Here is a 22,654-nt window from a genome sequence, read left to right on the forward strand (position 1 = left end):
TTCTATAAAAATGGATTTATATGTACACCCTTTTTGTTTTTTCCTTATTATATACCCAAATCCATAGATTCTTTCAAAGCATTATCATTCACTCTGAAAATGTCACCTTGAATCTTCATCACTGTACCTGAATTCTTTGGTTGAACAACGTCAATAGATTCATCCACACTGCTTTCGAATGTAGATCCACATAATTTCAACTTGTTGGTATTCAAGTCAACGACAAACGCCAAGTGGTTTTCTATTGTGTCATCGCTGGTGGAGACTTCTTGTGTTTTTTTATTTAACTTGATCAATCTTTGAATGGAATTGAATTTGTAAATGATCAACACTTTGTCTAATGGTTGACCTGGCAAAGCGTATGGTAAGAACACTTCCAATTTAGGAGGGTTGAGCAATTTGACCAATTTCCAATCGAATTCAAAACTCCCTGGCAAAGTTTCTTGTCTTTTAAGAAGTGGCACTCTACTCCAGATGGTCAAAGTATCCTTTACCGATTCTATTTTTCTTTTAGCGAATGCCTTGTTAACCTTGACGAAAATATCGACCGCCTCATTTTTCCATAGTAAAAACTCTGGCTTGAAACCTCCGGAAAATCTTGCAAACCCAATTTGTGCAGTATTACGCCCAAAGTTGTATACTCTTCTAGCCACGAGTCTCACCCATCCCATAGGGCTTTGTAAAATGCTTGGGTAACTGGCATAAGATGGTGGGATGTAGAATCTCACTGGGAGCCCAACTTGGTCCGAAGGAACGCCTCTTGGGGCTTTCTGGGAAGCGAATCTTTTTGAAAGAACAATGTGAGGTTGGCAAAGGGCACGTACCCCTATTCTATTTCTGATGACCGGAGCGAGCATGTCTTTAATACTTGGTGGTATTTACACTGTTTTTTGATGGTTCTTGGAGATTCACCAATTTTTCATACGGAGAAATTTTATTGATCCCTCTGGTGTTTGTGCCGGGGCACATAACAAAAGGGTGGAAACAGGATTAACGACCCCACGAAATTCGTCGTTCAGTTGACATATATTAGCGGAGGATAATATGTTAGTTAGCAGCGTGAGGTGGTAGATACAGTATGATTCTATTCATCAAGCTTCTTTTTTTTTTTTTTTTTTGTAATTTCTTGTTGGAGTTGTCGGCAGATTTCCAATATATATAAGGATCATCTATATGGTCTGAAAGGATGGAAAATATACAGTGCAGTAATATATTTCCAAGTAGAAAAAGAAAGGTAAATAGACACTAAAGAGCTTTTTTCTTAATTCTTTATTTCTCAATAGGAGATTGAATGCGGGGATTGCTGCCATTAAGATATTTGACACTTCAGCAAGGTTTATTTGTGCTGAACTGTCATACACACCCGCCAGGTCCATGAGGCTAGTCAACGAAACACATTCTGTAAGACCCCCTCTTACTCAACAACATGGAAATGAATTATCTTTTGCTAAAACCACCACAGTGTATACCAATTGAAGGTGGTGGTGAGGGTCCAACTGGCGAGCAATAATTTTCATTTTTCATTTTCCAGCCCCAGTTCCCCATGATACGACATGATCGATAAAACTAGTATTATTTTTGGTGTGGCCCACCCACCCTAGAAATGGATAGCCCAAAGAAGTAAATGGCCACTGTCCAACCTTCCTGCCCCTCATATCGATAGGAATTTCGCCGAAACCACAGTAGTCGACCCATTTCGCCTAGCCCTTCACTTAGAGGTCAGGTTGGTGAGCCCGGTGGACCAGCACCGTGGTTGCATCTCCCCTAAAAGCAGTACCGCGCGACGGTGATGGTATATAAAGAGTGGTGGGGTCCCCAACAATTGCTCGATTCGATTAACCGAGTAATCATTTAGCAACGGTTTTTTTTTTGTCAATATAACTCGCTTAGTACTTTTAACATACCAGTACCAATAACACACAATGTCCGAACCTTCTTTCAACATCTCTTCCAAGACCGCCCTTGAATACGAACAGCAATACTCTGCTCACAACTACTCGCCGCTCCCAGTGGTGTTCCATACAGCTGAAGGCGCTCACGTTTGGGACCCTGAAGGAAAAGAATACTTGGATTTCTTATCGGCCTATTCTGCTGTTAACCAAGGTCATTGCCATCCAAAGATCATTGCCGCTTTGGTTGATCAAGCCCAGAAATTAACCTTGTCATCAAGAGCTTTCTCTAATGATGTGTTTGGGGTGTTTGCAAAGTACATTACTGAGTATTTTGGTTACGAAATGGTGTTGCCAATGAACACTGGTGCTGAAGCCGTGGAATCTGCTTTGAAATTGGCCAGAAGATGGGGGTACGTCAAAAAGGGCATCAAGCCAGATGAAGCAATCATTTTAGCCGCTGAAAATAACTTCCATGGTAGAACTTTGGGGATCATCTCCATGTCTACTGACCCTGATGCCACTAACAACTTTGGCCCATTCTTAAAAAACACTGGTCCAGTTATTCCAGGTACCGATAACCAAATCATCAGATACGGACACATTGAAGATATTGAATTGGCGGTCAAGAACGCTGGTGACAAAATTGCCGCCATCTTGCTTGAACCAATCCAAGGGGAAGCTGGTATTGTCAGTCCTCCAGAAGGTTACTTCTCTGCCGTGCAAAAGCTTTGTAAAGAACACAACATTCTTCTTATCTGTGATGAAATTCAAACCGGTATTGCTCGTACTGGTAAGATGTTGTGTTACGAACACTACGATGGGGTCAAACCAGACGTTATCTTGTTGGGTAAAGCGATTTCTGGTGGGGTTATGCCAGTTTCTGCTGTTTTGTCTTCTAGAGAAATCATGTTGACTTTGGAACCTGGCTCGCATGGTTCTACTTACGGTGGTAACCCATTGGCCTGTAGAGTCTCGATTGCTGCTTTGCAAGTAGTTAAAGATGAAAAGTTGGTGGAACAAGCCCAAGAGAAAGGTGACTTCCTCAAAGAAGAATTGAAGAAATTACAGAAAGACTCCAACGGTATCATTTCCGAAGTTAGAGGTAGAGGGTTGTTGGCTGCTGTGGTTATTGATGAATCTAAGGCCAATGGTAGATCCGCCTGGGATTTGTGTTTGTTGATGAAGGATGAAGGTGTTTTGGCTAAGCCAACTCACGATCATATCATCAGATTGGCACCAGCATTGAACATTTCTAAAGAAGATTTGCTCAAGGGTATCGATGCTATTAGAAAATCTTTGGTTAAGTTGCCAACTGTTGAAAAGGCTGCCCATCACTAGATGTGTTAAAGTTGTGGATAATATTGTATAGTAATTACCTCTTAGTTATCCATAATAGCATATAAGGGGGAAAAATTCATAGAAAATGTATTAGCTAAATTTCTAAAGAGTTGTAGAACACAGAAATTGTAATTTTTTCTTTCCTCACCGTTTGTGTGCAAACTGTTGCCAAACGCGTGGCAATCAGTTTACCATGTAAAATGAGTGGGTCTGTTATCTTCGTACGGCTTATCAAATTCTTGCCTCTGTAATGAAAAATCACTTAAAACAAGGACATGAGGAAGAAAGGATTGTCTATGCCTGATGGATTGACTATATCTATAATCCTATCCAGTATAATTATCGGTAGATATCTAACAGATAGTAATAGTCCTGCTCCTGGTTATCCATCCCACCGTATGTTATCGCTTTTTCTGAAAAATACGGTCCCGAGTCAATTTTTCAACAGCTTTTTTGACTCGGGACCGCTTTTTTTTTTTTTTTATCTCATCTCGCACTGCTTCAATGACTCTCCCCAACATTGATTCAAATAGGAAAAAAAATTTCAGTTTCTGTTTTGTCTTTCTTTTCTTCTTCCTCTTCCTCTTCTTCTTCTTCTTGGAACATATTCACTCCATTCCATTATTCCAATATGTTGAGGTCTCTGAGATTGATCACCAGATCTGCTTCCCGTCTGTCCAGACATTTGTTATCTATCTCCAGAGTGTCGATCCCATCGATAAGATTGAATTCTACCGTCGCTGATGTTTCCTCCAACAAATACGCGAAGGTTTACAACTCCTCCCCGGTGGTCAGTGATTTAAAGCCTTTGGACTCGTTCCAACGTCGTCATTTGGGCCCAAACGAGACCGAAGTCGCTCACCAATTGAAGACCTTGGGTTACAAAGATTTGGACGAATTTGTCAAAGCCGTGGTTCCTGCTAACATCTTGGTAAAAAGACCTTTGAAAATCGAACCTCAAAACGGTTTCAGTGAATCCCAATTGTTGGCTCACTTGAAAAGTATTGGTGCTAAAAATAATGTCAACATCAAGACCTTCATTGGGAAAGGTTACTACGGGACCATCGTTCCTCCAGTGATCCAAAGAAATTTATTCGAGGCCCCAGAATGGTATACTTCTTACACCCCATACCAGCCGGAAATCTCCCAAGGTAGATTGGAATCGTTGTTGAATTACCAAACCGTCGTTGCCGACTTGACAGGTTTGCCGGTCGCTAATGCATCATTGTTGGATGAAGGGACCGCCGCTGCAGAAGCGATGATCTTGTCGTACAACTTCTGCAAAAAAAAGAAGCCGGTGTACGTTGTCGACGCCAATGTTCATCCACAAACTATGGCTGTGGTCCAATCCAGAGCTAACACCCTCGGGGTTGAATTAAAGGTGTTGGACTTGACCTCTGGTGGTGATGCCGGTTTCGAAGAACTTCAAAGCATCTCAAAATCAGTTTGCGGGGTGTTGGCACAATATCCAGCCTCTAACGGTACAATTTATAAGAAATTCCAAAAGATCAGTGATTTGGTCCATGCTAATAAAGGTTTGTTTGCTGTCGCTACCGATTTGTTGGCGTTGACTTTGATCAAGCCGCCAAGCTCATTTGGTGCTGATATTGCTTTGGGTTCGTCTCAAAGATTCGGGGTTCCATTAGGTTACGGTGGTCCTCATGCCGGGTTCTTATCTGTTGTTAATGAATTGAACAGAAAAATCCCTGGTAGAATTGTCGGTGTTTCTAAGGATAGATTAGGCAATCGTGCCTTGAGATTGGCTTTGCAAACCAGAGAACAACATATCAAGAGAGAAAAGGCTACTTCTAACATTTGTACCGCCCAAGCTCTTTTGGCAAACATGGCATCTAATTACGCTGTTTACCATGGTCCAGATGGGTTGAAGAAAATTGCCCAAAGAGTTCATATCTACACCAGTATTTTGGCCAGTTACGTGCAAGGCTCCCATGAAATTGCTAGTGAAAATTTCTTCGATACCTTGACTGTCAAATTGAATGGTGTTACTGCTAAAAATTTCTTACAAACTGCTCTTGCTGATTATGGTATCAATTTATACAAGGTTGATGAAACCACTGTTTCTTTATCGCTAGACGAAACTATTGTTGAATCTGATTTGATCAAATTGATCAAATTATTCAGTGGTAAAGCTGTCGACAACGCAACTTTGCAAAAAGATTTTGAATCAGTTTCCATTTCCCTTGATGCAGAAATTATTAGAGATCAAGCCGAACATCCATACTTGACCAATCCTGTATTCAACAAGTATCACTCTGAAACTTCTATGATGAGATACTTACACAGCTTGCAAGCCAAGGACTTATCATTGGCCGACTCCATGATCACTTTGGGCTCATGTACCATGAAGTTAAACTCTGCTGTGGAAATGATTCCTGTCTCCTGGCCAGAATTCTCATCCTTACATCCATTTGTTCCAAAAGACCAAGCTAAAGGTTATGAAGAACTAATTGTTGAATTGGAAAAAGATTTGGCTGACATTACCGGGTTCGATGGTACCACATTGATGCCAAACTCTGGTGCTCAAGGTGAATACACTGGGTTAACCGTTATCAAATCCTATTTGGACAGTATTGGAGAAACCGACAGAAACATCTGTTTGATTCCAGTCAGTGCTCACGGTACCAATCCAGCTTCTGCTACCATGGCTGGCCTTAAAGTTGTGGCTGTCAAATGTAACGATGATGGGTCTTTGAACTTGCCAGACTTGGAAGCCAAGGCTAAGAAACATGCTAAGAACTTGGCCTGTGTCATGATCACTTACCCATCCACTTATGGGTTGTTTGAACCGGGTGTGAGAGATGCTATTGACATTGTCCATGCTAACGGTGGTCAAGTGTACCTTGATGGTGCCAACATGAATGCACAAGTAGGCTTGACCTCTCCTGGCGATTTGGGTGCCGATGTGTGTCACTTGAACTTGCACAAGACTTTTGCCATTCCTCACGGTGGTGGTGGTCCAGGTGTTGGTCCAATTTGTGTCAAGAGTCACTTGATGAAATTCTTGCCAGGCCATCCATTGATTGAAACCACTAACACTAATACCGAAACTGCCATTGAGCCAGTCAACAGTGCTCCATTTGGCTCGGCTTCTATTTTGCCAATTTCTTATGCTTACATCAAGATGATGGGTGCCACTGGTTTACCTTACTCTTCTGTCATTGCCATGTTGAATGCCAACTACATGATGAAACGTCTTGAACCATACTACGAGATCATGTTCATTGGTAAATCTGGTCTTAAGCATTGTGCCCACGAATTCATCATTGATTTGAGAAAATTGAAGGCCGAAGCAGGCGTTGAAGCCATTGACGTTGCCAAAAGATTGCAAGATTATGGGTTCCACGCCCCAACCATGTCTTTCCCAGTGGCCAACACTTTGATGATTGAGCCAACTGAATCGGAAAACTTGGACGAACTTAATAGATTTGTGGACTCCTTGATCTCCATCAGAAAGGAAATTGACGCTAAAATGAATGGTGACTCCACTGGTAATGTTTTACTCAATGCTCCACATAGTCTTGATGACTTGTTGAGTTCTAAAGATTGGGAATCAAGAGGCTACTCTAGAGAACTTGCTGGTTTCCCATTGAACCACTTGAAGAACGCCAAATCATGGCCATCAGTTTGCAGAGTCAATGACACTTATGGTGATATGCATTTGTTGTGCACTTGCCCAAGTGTTGAGGAGGTTGCTGCTGAAAGTGATTAATTCTTTTTTGTTTACGGGGGTGTTTGTCATTAGATTGACGACCAATTTTTATTCCTTTGCTTCTATTCGTTGTGTAAATTCATATTACTCTTATTTTTTAATTTAATTTTATATAGAAAACGTATTTAATATTATGGTATTGCTGAAAGATCTGGGGTTGAAATTGTAAATTCTATGGAGAGAGAGAAGGAGAGTATATCTGGTGTTGGGATGTTTGTACACCCACACATCGCCACAGAGTAGGAAAAAAAAAAAATTTCGTAAACACCACCATAAAGAAAAATAACTGAAAGATATTTCAAAGGGTCAGAGTTGGTATCAATTCTATTCAATTCGTTAGTCATCCAGCTTCAATTTCATATAGTACCATAACAATGAATTTTGGAACTCAGACACCTACAGTCGTTGTCCTTAGAGAAGGTACCGATAGCTCTCAAGGTAGAGGACAAATCATATCCAATATTAATGCTTGCGTCGCCATCCAACAAACTTTGAGTGCCACTTTAGGTCCACTCGGCTCTGATATCTTGATTGTGGGGTCCGATGGCAAGACCACTATCTCCAATGACGGTGCCACTATTTTGAAACTATTAGATATTGTTCATCCTGCAGCAAAGATTCTTGTTGATATTTCCAGGTCTCAAGATGCCGAAGTTGGTGATGGGACCACGTCCGTCACCATTTTGGCGGGGGAATTTTTGAAAGAAAGTAAGAATTTCATTGAAGATGGTATCAGCTCGCATGTCATCACCAAGGGTTATAGAAAAGCTTTGAGTTTGGTTATCAAGAGGATTAATGAGCTCGCGGTGAAGGTTGAAAGACCAGCTGATTTGACCTTGACCAGCAATGACGAAGCCTCGATTAAATTCAAAGAATTATTGGAAAACTGTGCGAAAACCGCAATGTCTTCTAAATTGATCACCCAAAACTCCAAATTCTTCACAGAAATTGTCGTGAAATCGGTGCTATCTTTGGATCAAAATGATTTGGACGAGAACTTGATTGGTATCAAGAAGATTCCTGGGGGTTCAATCACCGACACCTTATTCATTGATGGTGTTGCTTTCAAGAAAACTTTTTCATACGCCGGTTTCGAACAACAGCCAAAGAAATTCACTAATCCAAAGATTGTATGCCTAAACGTCGAGTTGGAATTGAAGGCAGAAAAGGATAATGCCGAAGTTAGAGTTGACAAAGTCAAGAATTATCAAGAAATTGTAGATGCCGAATGGGAAATCATTTTCAACAAATTGAAGGCCATCGAAGCTACTGGTGCCAACATCATTTTGTCAAAGCTCCCAATCGGGGATTTGGCCACACAATTTTTCGCCGATAGAAACTTGTTTTGTGCCGGTAGAGTGTCATCCGAAGATATGAATAGAACTTTGAAAGCAGTTGGAGGGTCGATTCAATCCACTACCACCGATATCAGACCAGAACATTTGGGTACCTGTGAGCTGTTCGAAGAAGTGCAAATTGGTGGGGAACGTTATAATTTATTCAAAGGTTGTCCAGAAGCCAAGACATGTACTTTGATATTGAGAGGTGGTGCCGAGCAAATCATTGAGGAAGTTGAAAGATCCTTGCACGATGCGATAATGATTGTGAAAAGAACCATCAAGAACAACGTTATTGTCGCTGGTGGTGGGGCCATCGAAATGGAATTATCGAAATATTTGCGTGAGTACTCCAAGACCATTGCCGGTAAGCAGCAATTGATCATTGGTGCATTTGCTAAAGCTTTGGAAGTTATTCCAAGACAATTGTGTGATAATGCCGGTTTTGATGCCACAGACTTATTGAACAAGTTGAGAAAAGCCCACGCCAAGGGGGAAACCTGGTTTGGTATCGACTTTGAAAGCGAATCTATCGGGAATAACTTGGAAGCTTTTGTCTGGGAACCATCCTTAGTAAAGATCAATGCCTTGAGCAGTGCGGTGGAAGCGGCAAACTTGGTGTTGTCAGTTGACGAAACGATTTCCAGTAAAGAAAGGGCTGAACCTAACGCCAATATGGCGCAACAAATGATGGCCAACCGTGGTAGAGGTGTGCCTATGTGAAGGTAGGTGGAGAAGATATATATATATATATATATGTGTGTATTTTGATACCATAATATAGGTTTTTTATACTATTAGCTAGGTTTTTTTATACTATTAGCTTGATTGTTACAGATGAAGCTTTGATGTATGTCGGGACACATTTTCTATCAGGTGACCCATCACAGGGTGTCGGGACATCCTAATCCGGAAGCAGGGGGCGTGTTTCATCTTCTGCAAAGTGACGCGGGTCGCCGTTTCAGCAGCGAAGCTTAAGCCGCCAAAAAAAAAAAATGCACGTGATCGAGAAATTTCGGTTCCTCTTTGATATTATCGCACACACAAAAGGACAACCCCCCTCGAGCTAAGGTTTGTTATCCAACTCATCAATATTATTTCTAGTAGAAAGATGGCCGCCGAGAAATCGAATCTGAAGCAACTCTCCCAAAAGCAGAAACAAAAGCACCGGCCAGCTGCCCTTTCTCTCAAGAAGAAAGCGAAAATGCAAGACATGGCAGTCGACATCTTGAGTCCTGGGCTCAACCCTTCTCAATTAAATAATGAACAGATATCAACAATCCAGCTGGCACAATCCATTCAACAACAGCAGAAACATCTCATTGCCGCAAAGAACAAGCTTCAAAAAGATGGGACTGCTAACGTCACTTTGATCCCGCAATCAATACCAAAGAAAAGAGGGCTTGAAGTGTCAACTCCGACAATCATTATTGAACAAGTATCTGATCCTCAAACAAACGACATAAACTCCGGAACTCTCTCGCCGTTACCGTCTGCTAAGAAATTCAAAAGAAGTAAAGCCCCTCCTCCTTTGAAAATATCACAAGATGCAAAGACCATTGGCCCATCTATTCAAACAGCTCCTATCAGAAATGGCTCGCAATTCCAATATGGCAGTAAAGTTGATTTTATCAATAACTCAAGGGTAATAAATCCGGCATTAGCCAATAGAAGACCAATGGCTTCTCCTTTCAATATGAGATTCCCAGCTCAGATGCAACAACAACAACAACCACAAGTTGTCAATTTTCAACAGCAAACTGTCACAGGAGCGACAGCGGCCCTTCAATCGCCTTTGGCCTCAGCTTATTTTGCCCCAAGATATTATCCTGTCATTCCTAGTGGATCTGTTGCCACCCCGGTTGCCTTGACTCCAAACCCTTATAATAACCCCTATTATAGATCGTTATTTATGAAGGGTGCCAAGTTGACCACTCCTAGAAACCCAAACTTTGGGGCGATCCCAATGGTTCCATGTGCTCCAATTCCCGCAGTTCATGTACAAACCCCAACTAGTGGTATCAATGGCACCACCACCCCAATAACTCCTTTGAATCATGGCTTCCAAAAACGTCCAATAACCACAGCCTCCCAAAATTATGTTATCAACGGCAATGAATCGTTTTCTTTATCAGAATTGAATAAAAAAATCGCCAAAAAGGGAAGCTCTGCGAAAGACCAATCGGATGACATTACTACTTCGTCCTCGTCCTCGTCTCTCAACAAAAAGAACCTTAGTATAACTAAGCCGGTGAACTCCACTTCCCTTAGAAAAACTTTGCAGTCACCTTTGAATTCCAACATTGTTAAACAAACCATTTCCACTAATAAGAGAAAATCTTCTGGAGGTCCAAAGACCCCGATCAATATGCAAAAATCTAATACCCCTCATGTCACCGACGTGTTTCCTGGAGAAATGACAAAATTTGCCCCAGTCTCCAATCAACCAATATCTGCTCGGGAAGAACATTTTGATTTTGGAATGTATAAGGAAGAACCGATTTCAAGACCAGAAGTAAAGGAATCTAAGTCAAGGAACGACAAAATAAGCGTACATGATTCAATTACAGAAGAAGATGAGGAAGATGTGGAAAGTAGAGCCATCGAAGAAGACTCTAGGATCAATATTGAAGCAGAAGAAGAACATAAGTTATTGATTACCGCTAATGGTGGTGATTTCGAAGATTACAAGATTGACTTGCGATTCAAGACAGATTTTGCCAATAAGTTGACCAAATTCAAATTTAAACAGAGTGAAACTATTCGTCCTAAAGTTAACAAGAACGGAGGATCAGGAAGCGAGGAAAAGAAAGAATTCTTGAAAGCTTGTGAGGAAATTTGGGACCAATTGATGGTGGAGAAGCAGAATAAAGCTTAGAATTCTTGCTAATTTTTTTTCTCTGTTGCAAATAAATAATATCCGCTACTTGCATTTTCTACTTTTTCTTTTAGCATTACTGAAGGTTTAAAATTTCAATCATCACAGCGTTTGCTTTATGGTTTTTACATGGTTTATCTTTTCTATATGGTTTACCTTGTCCCTACAAGTTTACGAGGTTCATTATTCATTATTGTTGTCACCCATACTTTTTTTAGATTCTTTTTTTTTTTTGTTGTTTGTTTCTTTCCCTTCTTCCTTTTGTTGTAATTGTTTATTCAAGTTAAATTATCATATTTGATCTTCGTGTGTTTTTTTTTTTTTTTTTTTTTTTTTTTTTTTTTTTTTTTTTTTATTTTTTCGTTATGTTCTAGTTTCACCTCAACCTTTTCCCTTCTTTCTTCACCTTATCTCAAACATTTTGTGTCTGTATAGTGAGTTTTGTCTCTCTTTTGTTTTTAATTTTTCTTTTTCTTTTTTTTTTTCTTTTCATTGCTTTTTCATGTCATCGTTTTAGGATTAATGAATGGATACACACTGTTCTCTGTTAGTTCAGGTTTTGTATGTGAACGCACTGCCCGTCACCATCTGAAATGTTTCCTCGAACTATAAAATTATCACAAATGATATTTTACTATACAAAGCCAATGGCAGTCGTATCAGCCAATATTCAACAGACATTCCAGGATACTTTTTTTTTTTCGCTTGTCAGTTAGTTTACTACTTATTTGGCCTCTTTTGTGTAGGGATTCAGATGTCTCCCTTTTTTTTTCCTGCTGCACAAGAAATAGTTGCGATTTGTCAAAAAAAAAAGTTGCCGTGCTCTGGAATTCCACCTTGCTGCAAGATACACCTCATCTACTTGATTAGATCCATCACTCTCCCATTACTTGAAACATTAACATCTCTTCAGTTGAGATATATATTCTGTTAATAAATAACGGAGGTTGGTTCTGTTTTTTTCCCTTGTTATTGCCAGTTTGCATCCCCCACACCCTCCCCTTATGGAAACGTTTTATCATCAATTTTAGATTACAATGAAACCAATAACGTTGCGAAAAAGAAGCAAGAGCACCAGCTCTAACGCAAATGATGGTAATAATGAAACGGCATCAAAGAGCCCATTGGCAAATGCTCCGGAGATCCATCCAGTTAGATCAAAGAAATCCCACCTTCGCCCCACGGAGTTGCTATCGCCTCACAGACATTCTAGGCTCTTTGATAGTGATGAAGCCTCTAATGACAATGCCGAGGATGAGGAGGTTAGTTTAGGTTTGAATGACAGCACCCTTGATGCTGATTCTCTAGCAGCCCCTCAGTCTGAAGATCCTGATGCTTCTTCTGATAGCGGCAAACATGATAAAGGGTTGCTTTCTGGTTTTTTATCGATAGCACAAAACGTTGGTAACCAATTAACATCAATAACTTCGACCACAGATGCTCATAAAGATGAGGTCATCCCTGCTGCTATTGATTCCAAAAAAATTGAGTCGCAAGAGGCCATAGCAACTACTAGCCACGGCTCACAATTGAGCGAAAACCTATCATCCATCAAGGATATAAAGTTCAAGGCTGTCAAAGCAGATTCCCCAGTGAACACTTTGGGCAATGGGAACTTATCTCTCAATGACTTTAGCCGTCTGCCTGGACATGGTAACCAGCAGAAACACCTGCCAATTGCATTGAATATTCCCATTCCTGGGTCAATTGATGCTAATATTGCCATGCCCAGAGTTGATGCGGTCGACAACGATGGCAATAGTTCCAGAGTTGCTAGCGGGACCAATAAATTCATTCAAAATTTAAGTGTTGCCGTTAACGTTGCTGGGGGGCTAGGACTGGCTAATTTGTTGGATTCTCAAGCTACATTACAGGAAAAACTTCAAAAAGTTGAACAACAACAGAAAGCGGGGGTGAAATTCTCAATGTCAGATAGAACGATTCCTAATGACGCCATCATGACCCCGAATAGGTTAGACTACTCCAATGCGAATATACTATCCACGGCCCCAACTGACGCCTCATCATTGTTACTGTCCGCCAAAAACTCCCCTGTTAACAAAAGATTCAGCCAAGGTGCCATTGATTTTCCCCTAAGAAGTATTTCACCAAAAAGGTTTTCATCGCTTCGTGAAGTTCCAAAGAGCAATAGGAGCGTCGATGATATCAAAAGGGGTAAAAGTTTCACATTCCCAAAGAAACTGAGCTATTTCGAGGAAAGTTTGTCGAATCCGAACCTCAGTGTTGCGGGGGGAAGATCAAGGTCAAGCTCCAGAACTAGTAGCTTGGGTGGAAACTTATCATCAAAAACTAGTAACAACTTAGTAGTGCCATCAACCATCAATGGCAAGCGCTCAGAATTGAGTTTTGCTTCGGAAAGAAAGCAACGAGAATTCCATTCCACCTTCAAAAGAATCCCACAAACTGAGAATTTATACGTTGACTACGTTTGTGCATTGTCAAAAGACATCTTATTACAAGGGAAAATGTATGTTTCAGAGAATTATATTTCCTTTAATTCCAATATTTTGGGCTGGGTCACCAATATATCTGTGCCATTAGAAGAAATTGTGCAAATAGAGAAAAGAACCACTGCAGGATTTATTCCAAATGCATTATCTATCCAAACATTACATCAACGGTATTTCTTCACTAGTTTTATTTCCAGAGATAACACTTTTGATTTCATTACAATGTTGTGGAACCATGTTGTCAGAGGTGCGAATTTCAGCTCATCGGGGAGCATCAATGAGGATGATTCCGAAGAATATTCTGATTCTGATGAAACAGAAAATGATAGTAGTAGTTCTGGCTATGATAGTGATAGTGGGTTGCAAGACAGTGACTTGGATGAGCTTAGTGATATGGATGATATGACCAGCAGCATGGACGAAAGCGAAGAAGAGCCTAAGGCAGTGGATACTAATGATAATAATGCCGTAGTTACCACAAATAATAACAACGCCAATGAAAGTCTGGGCTTGCCCTTAAAATTGAGCAGAATAAGAGGCAAGTCCTTCAGCAGAAAAGAAGATAAAAAGAGCAAAGATAAGAATATTTCAAATACAAAGGTGAATGACAATAATAACGGCAGTAATGAAGAGACCCTGAATGTCAAAGCACCTAGTAGTGGTGGTGGTGGTGGTGATGATGATGAACTTGGTACATTACCAATTCTTGGTGCCACAAAACATGCACCAACTACTTCTCCGTGGGTGAAAAAGCCCAATGAAACGGAAATCCAATCTGTGGTGTTTCCTGCTCCTCCAGGAACAATTTTCTCGCTATTATTTGGCGAGAATGATAATACTTTTGCCACTTCCTTGATTCAAAAACAAAAGAATATCGATATCGGGGAAATATCGCCGTATTCAAAAAATCCAGAGTCCGGGTTAAAAGAGCGGAAATACAGTTATACAAAACCCCTTAGTGCTCCAGTGGGCCCAAAACAAACTAGATGTAACATAACAGAAACTATTGAAAAATTGGATGTTGATAACGAAGGTCAGATCCAAGTATTACAAGTCACGCATTCTCCTGATGTGCCATCAGGAAATTCCTTTTTAGTCAACACTAGATTTTACATGACCTGGGCTAAAAACAATGGCACGTTGGTGCAAATCATTACATTTATCGAATGGTCTGGGAAAAGTTGGATCAAGGGGGCCATTGAAAGCGGGACTATCAGCGGTCAAAAGGAATCCATTGAAATCCTTGTGAATAGCATTAACGAGGAATTGGCCTCCAGAATGACCTCAGGCAAATCAAGAAAAAAATCAAAAACCAAAACCAAATCTCGGAAACCAAAACCATCTTCTAAAGTCAAAACCCCAATATCCACTCCAACCAAAGAACTTGCTGCTAATGAAGGCATTTTCTCTAACATTTATGGTGTTATTGATCTGATTCTTGATCTGATTCCTATCCCATTAATTCCAAAAGATTTCAAAACTCCTATTGTGCTATTCTTGTTGTTTCTTTTCCTTCTTCCAACGATTTTCAGAGGACTCTTCGGATCAAGAGCTTCATATGGTGATAGAGATTATATTTCAACATACAGCACCGCTGATGGTGAATTTACAGTCATCCCACCGATGCAAAGATTGTATTCTAATGGCAATTTGCGTAATGAATTGCAAGTGAATGTGTGGGACTGGATCGAGGCCAAGGTTAACAAAGAAGAATTGTCAAATGAAATTGAAGATTCAAAAGATGATGAATCTATAGGATTTGCTTGGAGAGAAAAATACTATGATAATTCACTAAGTGATAGTCAAAAAGAATATCTCAGCAAGGTTGTGAAAAATCGGAAATCACAAGAGTTGAGCAAAAAATATTCAAAACAAGAATTAGCAGAATATGTCAGATTGAATGAAATGCGAATAGATGAGTTGAAAAAGATGTTATCAGATATGAAAAGTTGATAGAATTTATGATTAAAAGGAATAGCTTCTTTATCTTTTAGTGTGCCCTTTTTTTTTTTTTTTTTCTCAATTTTTTTTTTTTTTTTCTCTTGATACACACACAAATTCCTTTCAATTGCAAGTTATATATTACGCATGAAAAGAAAACACAAAGTAAAATTCAGAAATTGTCTATAAATTAAAAAGAAAATGAAGAGAAAAATGTAGTTGTTGTTTTGATTGTCTATTCTTTTTTTGTTTTTTGTTTATTTGAAGTTAGATTTGTCGATGGAATGTTAGAGAGCATATTTGATACCATTATTGGCATTAAAGAGCTGCGATATACTCTCACCATTATGAAGTCTTCTGATACATTCGGCAAATATTCTGCTCACATCTATAACTTCAAGCTTTGGATTTCTGAGCATCTTCTCTTCTGGAATGGCATGGGTGTTGGTGACAATAATTTTATCGATGAATTCGCAATCATTCAATTTTTCCAAACAGTCATCTAAAAACACACCATGGGTAGCTGCCACATATACGTTCTTTGCTTGACCCTTTGATTTACAGAAATTAGCAGCAGTGATGATCAAATCTGGTTTATCGATGGTATCGTCAAGAATCATGATCGGCTTGTCCTTGACATTTCCCACCAAAGTGGTGATTTTCCGTTGGTGTTCCTCGGTCGATACCCCATCTTTGAAATATTGATCTGTGTGAACCATGGCAAAGTTTACTTTCAACTTATCAGCCAATTCGGCAACCCTTTTAGTTCCTTCTGAGTCCTTGGAAACGATCGCCAAGGTTTCGTAGTTTGGAATATTAAATCTGATCCAATGAGCAAGAGTTGGCGCCGCGTATAAGTTATCGATTGGTTTGTCAAAGAACCCTTGCATTTGACTGGCCTTCAAGTCCATAGAAACCACATGGTCAGCTCCGGCCATGGTGATGAGATCGGCCAACATTCTGGCGGTGATCGCACTTCTGCTCTTAGTCATCTTGGAGTGTTTGGCGTATGGGAATTCGGGGATGATCACGGTAATTCTCGCAGCTGAGCCTCCTTTACAGGCAGAGATCAAGATCAAAAGCTCCATAATCGAGTCATTAATCGATTTATCCCCGGATTGGATTATATAAACGTCTTGATTACGTACGGAAATGTTCAACTGTACTGAAGTCTCACCGTTAGAAAATTTCCTCAATGTACAAGGCGATGGAGCCATGTTCAAATGAGAGCAAATCAAGCTGCCCAATTCTTGGTGAGAGTTCCCAACAAATATCTTTAATTTATCCATTATTATATTTTCCTCTTTTGTTACAACCACTTGATGATCTTTGATAGTTTTTATCTAATTGCAAGATGCGCAAGGGAAAATTTTTACTTTTTTTTTTTTTCTGATTTTTTTTTTTGCTTTTGTTTGATTTCTCCGGGAGGAGAAGACCCTTTTATTACGGAAACAATAAAGAGATACAAGAAGAAGCACCTAACAAGACATCGGGGCTCTCTGAATACAGTGTTATTTTTGAGACAATTCGAGGTGTGATTTTTCATATCTTTCTGAGTGGTGGCTCAGTTGACTCTCCAGGATGTTAGAGTGAGAATCCATTGCGCTGGGTATATGCAAATTAGGTCATTTTGAGATCTTTCCTTCTTTGCACCGAGTGGCACATATTAAAGCCCTTGTATACCTTTCGAATTGTAAATCCTTCCCAACTTCGAAATATGGGTAACTTAGTGTCTTAGGTAATATCGTAAAGTGACGTGTGGACAACCCGTTTTGTGTCTTCCCATCACTCACCTGGTCTTCCCAAACTACCTTCTGAGGAATCATATATAAATCAACAAGGGACCCTCTAGAATTTCAAAATTCGTATTTTTCCTTCAGCTTGTCTGTAGTTGTTGGTTATCACTTTCCAAATATTCCCTTGATTTTATCCATTTCCATTCAGAAATACAAGTTAAGGATGACTGAGGATGAAGATGCAAGAAACATGAGGAGCGAAAGATTAAGGCAGCTAATAACATCGGAAATCTTCAATTTTGATCACAAAGAAGTTGACGAAAACTTGAATTTTGAGCACATACAACACCTAATTGATGGGTTCGATAGGGCGAACGAACAAAGTCTCCGTTATTGGTTCAAGGTACCATTGTCCCTTCCTGTACACAATGTGAGATTTGTTGATGAGAATTTTAATCGCAACCAAATAAATACTTCGCTTCACGGTTCCACAGTTTTCACGGAAGCCCTCAATCACATCAAATTTTCAGCGAGAAAAGAAATAAAAGATTCATTCTTCCAAACTAAAATAAATGCTCTAGGTGCTGAATTAGAAAACAGAGCTGAGATATCTGGCTATCAGACTTTATACCAACTCCATCATCAAACAAGAGATTACACATTTGATACAACTTCACTGCGTTCTAAAGAAGACGACGTCAGTCTGTGTTTCCATAATTTTGTATTATCTCACGTGTCTTGTATCATTAACTTTTTATTTCCTTTCAGTTGTGTGAAGGGTCAAGTTAATGCAGATGGAGCAAGAGCAGATTATATATTTATCAATAATATGTTGTTGGAAAATGAAAGACAAGTTCAAGTTAAGGTTTTGCCTATCGAAATGAAAGTAGGCGACATTTCTAACATCCATATTTGGGCACAGGAAGGGAGCGATGGAAAACCACAAAACAGTGTGGCATTTAGCATTATGCATCAACTATTCCAATATGCTGTGCTCTATCATCTGGATGTCGTTGTTTTGTCAGATTTTGAAAAGACGACAATCATAAAATTTTTGTTCCCCTTAGATAACACAGGTGGAAATACAATAGAATACGATTTTAGATGTTTCAATATAACTGCTGCTCCTATAACTGTGAAATGGGTGTTAGCGGCGTTGGTATACCATAAATTAAAGCGTCGAAAATCAGATATCACAAAGGAGAAGAAAAAAATTGAAAGTTTCTACTTGGCTCTAATCAAAAAAAAAAAATATTGATGAAAATTTTATTTTATTTATATCACCTCATTACAACCAAACAAAACATTCTAACCCAACGCCAATTGCTTGTCAGAACCTGCTTCCATCTTTCGGACCGTCCAGGCAAATGATCTAAGGAGATATAGCGATGCCATTGAACTCACGCTGAAACTGAAAATTTGTAACGAAATACGGAGTATAGGATAAAAAAAGAAAGAGCAAGATTGTTCTGTAAATTTAATTTCTATTGAATGGGGGTCTCTCCGTAGGAAAAAGAATAAGCAAGATTGCTCTGGTATGTTCGAATATGGTGAAAAACACCATTATATTCCAGCATTTAAGAAATCCAAGAAGAGTATTGTTTCCTACTATCATACTCCTGTATTAAACCCGAAGGAAGATCGGAGAACAGAATTAGAGATGCACGAATATCCAGAAATATTGGATTCCAGGTATCAAAGATTAATTGATCAGCTTGAAGAGCGTGGAAAATTTAACTTTGACTGTCATGATGTGGATCAAGAGTTAAATTACGATAAAGTTGAATCTGTAATATTAACTTGATTTTTTATTAAAATAATATATAAGGAATAAGTGGTTTGGTACCTCTTTAAATAGATAATGGGTATAGAATAGTAGTTATAAGATAAGGAATAAGATAAGCTTATAAGATAGTGAATAAGATAATAAGTAATTGATTAGGTAATGAATGAACAATACTGGTGGTAAATGTTACAGAATCGCTAATTTTTGCTATCGAAACGCACCTTCCATATCACCGCGGCTGGTACAAGACAGTCTTATCCTTTCATATCTTTAGAGGAGTCTATAACCGGAGTGATGATTACATAATTCCTAGTAATGAATCGAGTATCAAATTTGTTGACGCCACTGGATTTGATATTGCATTGCGCACTATCTTGTTCGCTCCCTGGGCGTGTTTTCCAGGTTATTTTTTCGAAAGACAAATTAACAATTTAGGATTTCACTTGGAAGAAACTATCAAAGATAATGAAATACGTTTCTCCGATACTGATCAGAGCGTCTATATTCCGTTAGGATCGTTTGATGAAGCCTCAAATTCCCTAAATTTTCACAAGTGTGTTCTCAACAGCATTTGCCGTGTTATTAGAGCATTATTTCCTACCTTCAATGTTGAACGTCGGTGTAATGATTTTGTATATAGAAGTGGCCCAAATTCAATACCAGTGTTTCCAATAAAAATGGCTAGCCCCAATATATCCCAAGTACATTTATTGGCACTGTGTGGATTTGTTGGAATAAGCAAAGAAGAATTGAAAAAGATTGGAAACCAGCAGATTCCAAAGATTGAAAAAGATCAAAGACCACGGCCTGCCACTAGTGCATGGGAATCAACGAATATTGTTTGTGCTCCGGAATACTTGAGTATTTTGGAAGCAGATGAAGGGAAAGTTTTTTGCATGAAGAAGTTAGAATTCATTGGCTGTATTGACGCTAAGTAGATTTCACATTTGCAACGATACTGATGAAATGACGTTAAGATTTGTGGACATGCATGAGTTGAGACGTTCTTATTCCCTAGACGAGCGCGGCAATTTTTCGATGCCATTTTTCCATAAAGTGAAAAAGGAAGCTATCGATCAGTTTTATGGAGAGATTGAATGTTATGAGAGAATTGAGGCGTACAATAAGCTTCATCCTGGATCTGATGAGAGAATTCATTGCCCTCGATTTATAACCTAAGGGAGTTTGTGAGCGGATTGTTCTTTGCTACTGAAAGATTGAAAGGCAAGAAATTATCGACTCCCGAAGTGGGAATGGTCGTTTTCACAGCTGTTGATGTGGTGAGTTGCAATCGGAGCTGGTTCAGCAATAGCTTCATCGGAGGTGTTAATAGCTTCAGAGCTCATGATTGTCTTGGACGTGCAACTCAAGACCAGCTTATAAATAATAATGTAACGATAATAAAATATAAAGTAAATGTAAGCACTTAATAGTATATAAGCAGGAAATTTGGCCGTGGATATGAACCAAAGGAATTCAAAAGAGTTTATGCTGAAATTGAATATTTGTAACGAAAAACGGGGTTTACGAAAAAAAAAAAAGAAAGAAGAGCACAATTGCTCTAGCAATTTTCATTGGATTGTAGTATACGCAAGATTGCTCTGGTATGTTGAGTAATCTAATGATATAAATATAATGATATTTTCTACTATCATACTCCGGCATTCAGTCTAAAGAAAAACCTGAAAACAAAATTAGAAATGAATGAAAATCCAGATATAAGTGAGGCCAGATACCAAAGGTTAGTTAATCAGCTTGAAAATCCTAAAATATTTAACTTTGATTGGCATGACGTGGATGAAGAGTTGGATTACCATAACATAAGAGAAATAGTTTATTCCATCCCAAGGATCCACTCACGTCCCAGATGTTGGTACAAAGCAATATTATCTTTTCCTGCATGCAGTGTGAAATGTTTTCGGCCGTTTCCTGAAGATGAATTAACCGCCAAATTTGTTGAGGCCACCGGTTTTGATTTTGCTTTGAGTCCTATCCTGTTTGAACCTTGCAGTCAGTTGTCAGATTATTATTTTCAAAGAAAAATAAATCGATTGGGGGCTGCCTTGGATAAAAAAAACGATAAAAAGATGCGTATTTCTTCAATGCCTCGTTGCTACTGTCTTCCAGTAGAATCGCGTGACGAATGGTCAAATTTTCTGAGCCTTAATACTGGTGTTCTCTCTGACATTTCCATCTTGTTACAGTTAATGTTTTCTTGGTCCTTTTCTTTTCATTCTATGTCTGCTGGTTTTTTATATGAAAATATCTTAACTTCTGTAAAAGTGTTCCCAATACAAGTGACTTGCACCAATATATCCCAAGTACATTTATTGGCACTGTATGGATTTGTTGGAATTAAAGAATCGCCAACAGATATTTCATTTAGTATCATGCGTCAGTTGTTAAGGTTTGCCATAACCTACAAGCTGGATATCGTGGGACTATCGGACTACGACCGTTTGCTCATCATTAAATTTGATCTAGGCTCTCATAACGGTGTAATTCGATATGATTACAGGTTGCTTGATTTAAAATCGACTCCTATCAGCATGAAATGGGCAATCGCAGCGTTAGCTTATGACAAGATTATGCGAAAAGATGAGGAGAGAAAGGTAGAGGAGAAAAAGATTGAGGCTTTCCATGATAGTTTGGCGTTGAGCAAAGAAGAATTGAAAAAGATTGGAAACCAGCGGATTAGACAGATCAAAAAAGATCAAAGACCTCGGCCTGGTGGTGTATGGAAGTCGACGAATATTGTTTGTACTCCGGACTACTTGAATATTTTGAAAACAAATGAAGGGAAGGTTTTTTGCATGAAGACGGCAGAATTCATTGACTATATTGATATCAAAAAGTTTCCAGTTTCCAGCGATATTGATGAGGTCATGTTGAAGCTCGTCGACATGAGTGAATTGAAACGTCATCATTCCCTAGATGAATGGGGAAATTTTTCATTGCCATACTTCCATATAGTAAAAAAACGAAGTATTGATTGCTTTTATAAACAGATTGAATGCTACGAGAGAATTGGGAAGTACAATAAACTTCATCCTGGCAATGATGAGAGAATTCATTGCCCTAGATTTATTGGATATGGATGTGGAGTAATTGCCACGAGATGGGAGTACGCTAGCGGATTGTTCTTTGCTACTGAAAGATTGGAAGGTAACGAAGCGAAGACTCCCGAAGAGTTTGCAAAAGGGATCAAAGAAATTGAAAAGCTTGCAAGAATTGGTATCAAATATCCCAGTGTTTACTCAGAAATGTTTTCTATTGTTAATGACGAATTTTATTTTGTTGGTTTGAGTACAGTGTCATTGGAAGAGCCATTCGATCCAGAGCACGATATTGAGATGTATAGGAGAGAGTTTGTTGATTGTGAATTTTGAGATCCTAAGATTTTGAATTGTGATATAACAATTGTATACCATATATATCATATATATTTGTATATTGCTGAATATTTATGTGTGTAGCATAATCCATCCTGATGGCATTATTAATAGTTTCTTAATTTATTCCTACTTTCTTATTGTTATTACTTT

The 22,654-nt window shown here is 39.0% G+C and overlaps 11 protein-coding genes across 11 annotated transcripts; 9 read left to right on the plus strand and 2 right to left on the minus strand. All coding sequences in view use genetic code 12, as the record gives it.

The window, feature by feature from the left end:
* Nucleotides 1–47: 47 nt before the first annotated feature.
* Nucleotides 48–857, minus strand: MBA1 (Mba1p; the record flags this gene model as incomplete). The annotated part of the gene is made up of 1 exon (XM_064995535.1): nt 48–857. The coding sequence occupies one exon, from the start codon at nt 855–857 to the stop codon at nt 48–50; it is 810 nt and encodes a 269-aa protein (XP_064851607.1).
* A 1,065-nt stretch (nt 858–1,922) lies between these two features.
* On the plus strand, nt 1,923–3,230 carry CAR2 (ornithine-oxo-acid transaminase; the record flags this gene model as incomplete). The annotated part of the gene is made up of 1 exon (XM_064995536.1): nt 1,923–3,230. The coding sequence occupies one exon, from the start codon at nt 1,923–1,925 to the stop codon at nt 3,228–3,230; it is 1,308 nt and encodes a 435-aa protein (XP_064851608.1).
* Nucleotides 3,231–3,861: 631 nt separating this feature from the next.
* On the plus strand, nt 3,862–6,960 carry GCV2 (glycine decarboxylase subunit P; the record flags this gene model as incomplete). Its single annotated transcript, XM_064995537.1, has 1 exon — nt 3,862–6,960. The coding sequence occupies one exon, from the start codon at nt 3,862–3,864 to the stop codon at nt 6,958–6,960; it is 3,099 nt and encodes a 1,032-aa protein (XP_064851609.1).
* Nucleotides 6,961–7,334: 374 nt separating this feature from the next.
* Nucleotides 7,335–9,020, plus strand: CCT7 (chaperonin-containing T-complex subunit CCT7; the record flags this gene model as incomplete). Its single annotated transcript, XM_064995538.1, has 1 exon — nt 7,335–9,020. The coding sequence occupies one exon, from the start codon at nt 7,335–7,337 to the stop codon at nt 9,018–9,020; it is 1,686 nt and encodes a 561-aa protein (XP_064851610.1).
* Nucleotides 9,021–9,408: 388 nt separating this feature from the next.
* Nucleotides 9,409–11,175, plus strand: DASC09_019360 (uncharacterized protein; the record flags this gene model as incomplete). Its single annotated transcript, XM_064995539.1, has 1 exon — nt 9,409–11,175. One exon carries the CDS (start codon nt 9,409–9,411, stop codon nt 11,173–11,175), a length of 1,767 nt encoding a protein of 588 aa, XP_064851611.1.
* A 1,037-nt stretch (nt 11,176–12,212) lies between these two features.
* On the plus strand, nt 12,213–15,599 carry DASC09_019370 (GRAM and VASt domain-containing protein; the record flags this gene model as incomplete). The annotated part of the gene is made up of 1 exon (XM_064995540.1): nt 12,213–15,599. The coding sequence occupies one exon, from the start codon at nt 12,213–12,215 to the stop codon at nt 15,597–15,599; it is 3,387 nt and encodes a 1,128-aa protein (XP_064851612.1).
* A 275-nt stretch (nt 15,600–15,874) lies between these two features.
* On the minus strand, nt 15,875–16,876 carry DASC09_019380 (ribose-phosphate diphosphokinase; the record flags this gene model as incomplete). Its single annotated transcript, XM_064995541.1, has 1 exon — nt 15,875–16,876. One exon carries the CDS (start codon nt 16,874–16,876, stop codon nt 15,875–15,877), a length of 1,002 nt encoding a protein of 333 aa, XP_064851613.1.
* A 670-nt stretch (nt 16,877–17,546) lies between these two features.
* Nucleotides 17,547–18,581, plus strand: DASC09_019390 (uncharacterized protein; the record flags this gene model as incomplete). Its single annotated transcript, XM_064995542.1, has 1 exon — nt 17,547–18,581. The coding sequence occupies one exon, from the start codon at nt 17,547–17,549 to the stop codon at nt 18,579–18,581; it is 1,035 nt and encodes a 344-aa protein (XP_064851614.1).
* Nucleotides 18,582–18,860: 279 nt separating this feature from the next.
* On the plus strand, nt 18,861–20,047 carry DASC09_019400 (uncharacterized protein; the record flags this gene model as incomplete). The annotated part of the gene is made up of 2 exons (XM_064995543.1): nt 18,861–19,047; nt 19,362–20,047. 2 exons carry the CDS (start codon nt 18,861–18,863, stop codon nt 20,045–20,047), a joined length of 873 nt encoding a protein of 290 aa, XP_064851615.1.
* Nucleotides 20,048–20,075: 28 nt separating this feature from the next.
* DASC09_019410 (uncharacterized protein) lies at nt 20,076–20,288 on the plus strand (the record flags this gene model as incomplete). Its single annotated transcript, XM_064995544.1, has 1 exon — nt 20,076–20,288. One exon carries the CDS (start codon nt 20,076–20,078, stop codon nt 20,286–20,288), a length of 213 nt encoding a protein of 70 aa, XP_064851616.1.
* Nucleotides 20,289–20,809: 521 nt separating this feature from the next.
* On the plus strand, nt 20,810–22,498 carry DASC09_019420 (uncharacterized protein; the record flags this gene model as incomplete). The annotated part of the gene is made up of 1 exon (XM_064995545.1): nt 20,810–22,498. The coding sequence occupies one exon, from the start codon at nt 20,810–20,812 to the stop codon at nt 22,496–22,498; it is 1,689 nt and encodes a 562-aa protein (XP_064851617.1).
* Nucleotides 22,499–22,654: the final 156 nt, after the last annotated feature.

The sequence above is a fragment of the Saccharomycopsis crataegensis genome (assembly GCF_037102585.1).
Source record: "Saccharomycopsis crataegensis DNA, jcf7180000000074, whole genome shotgun sequence".
In the NCBI taxonomy this organism is placed as follows: Eukaryota; Fungi; Ascomycota; class Saccharomycetes; order Ascoideales; family Saccharomycopsidaceae; genus Saccharomycopsis; species Saccharomycopsis crataegensis.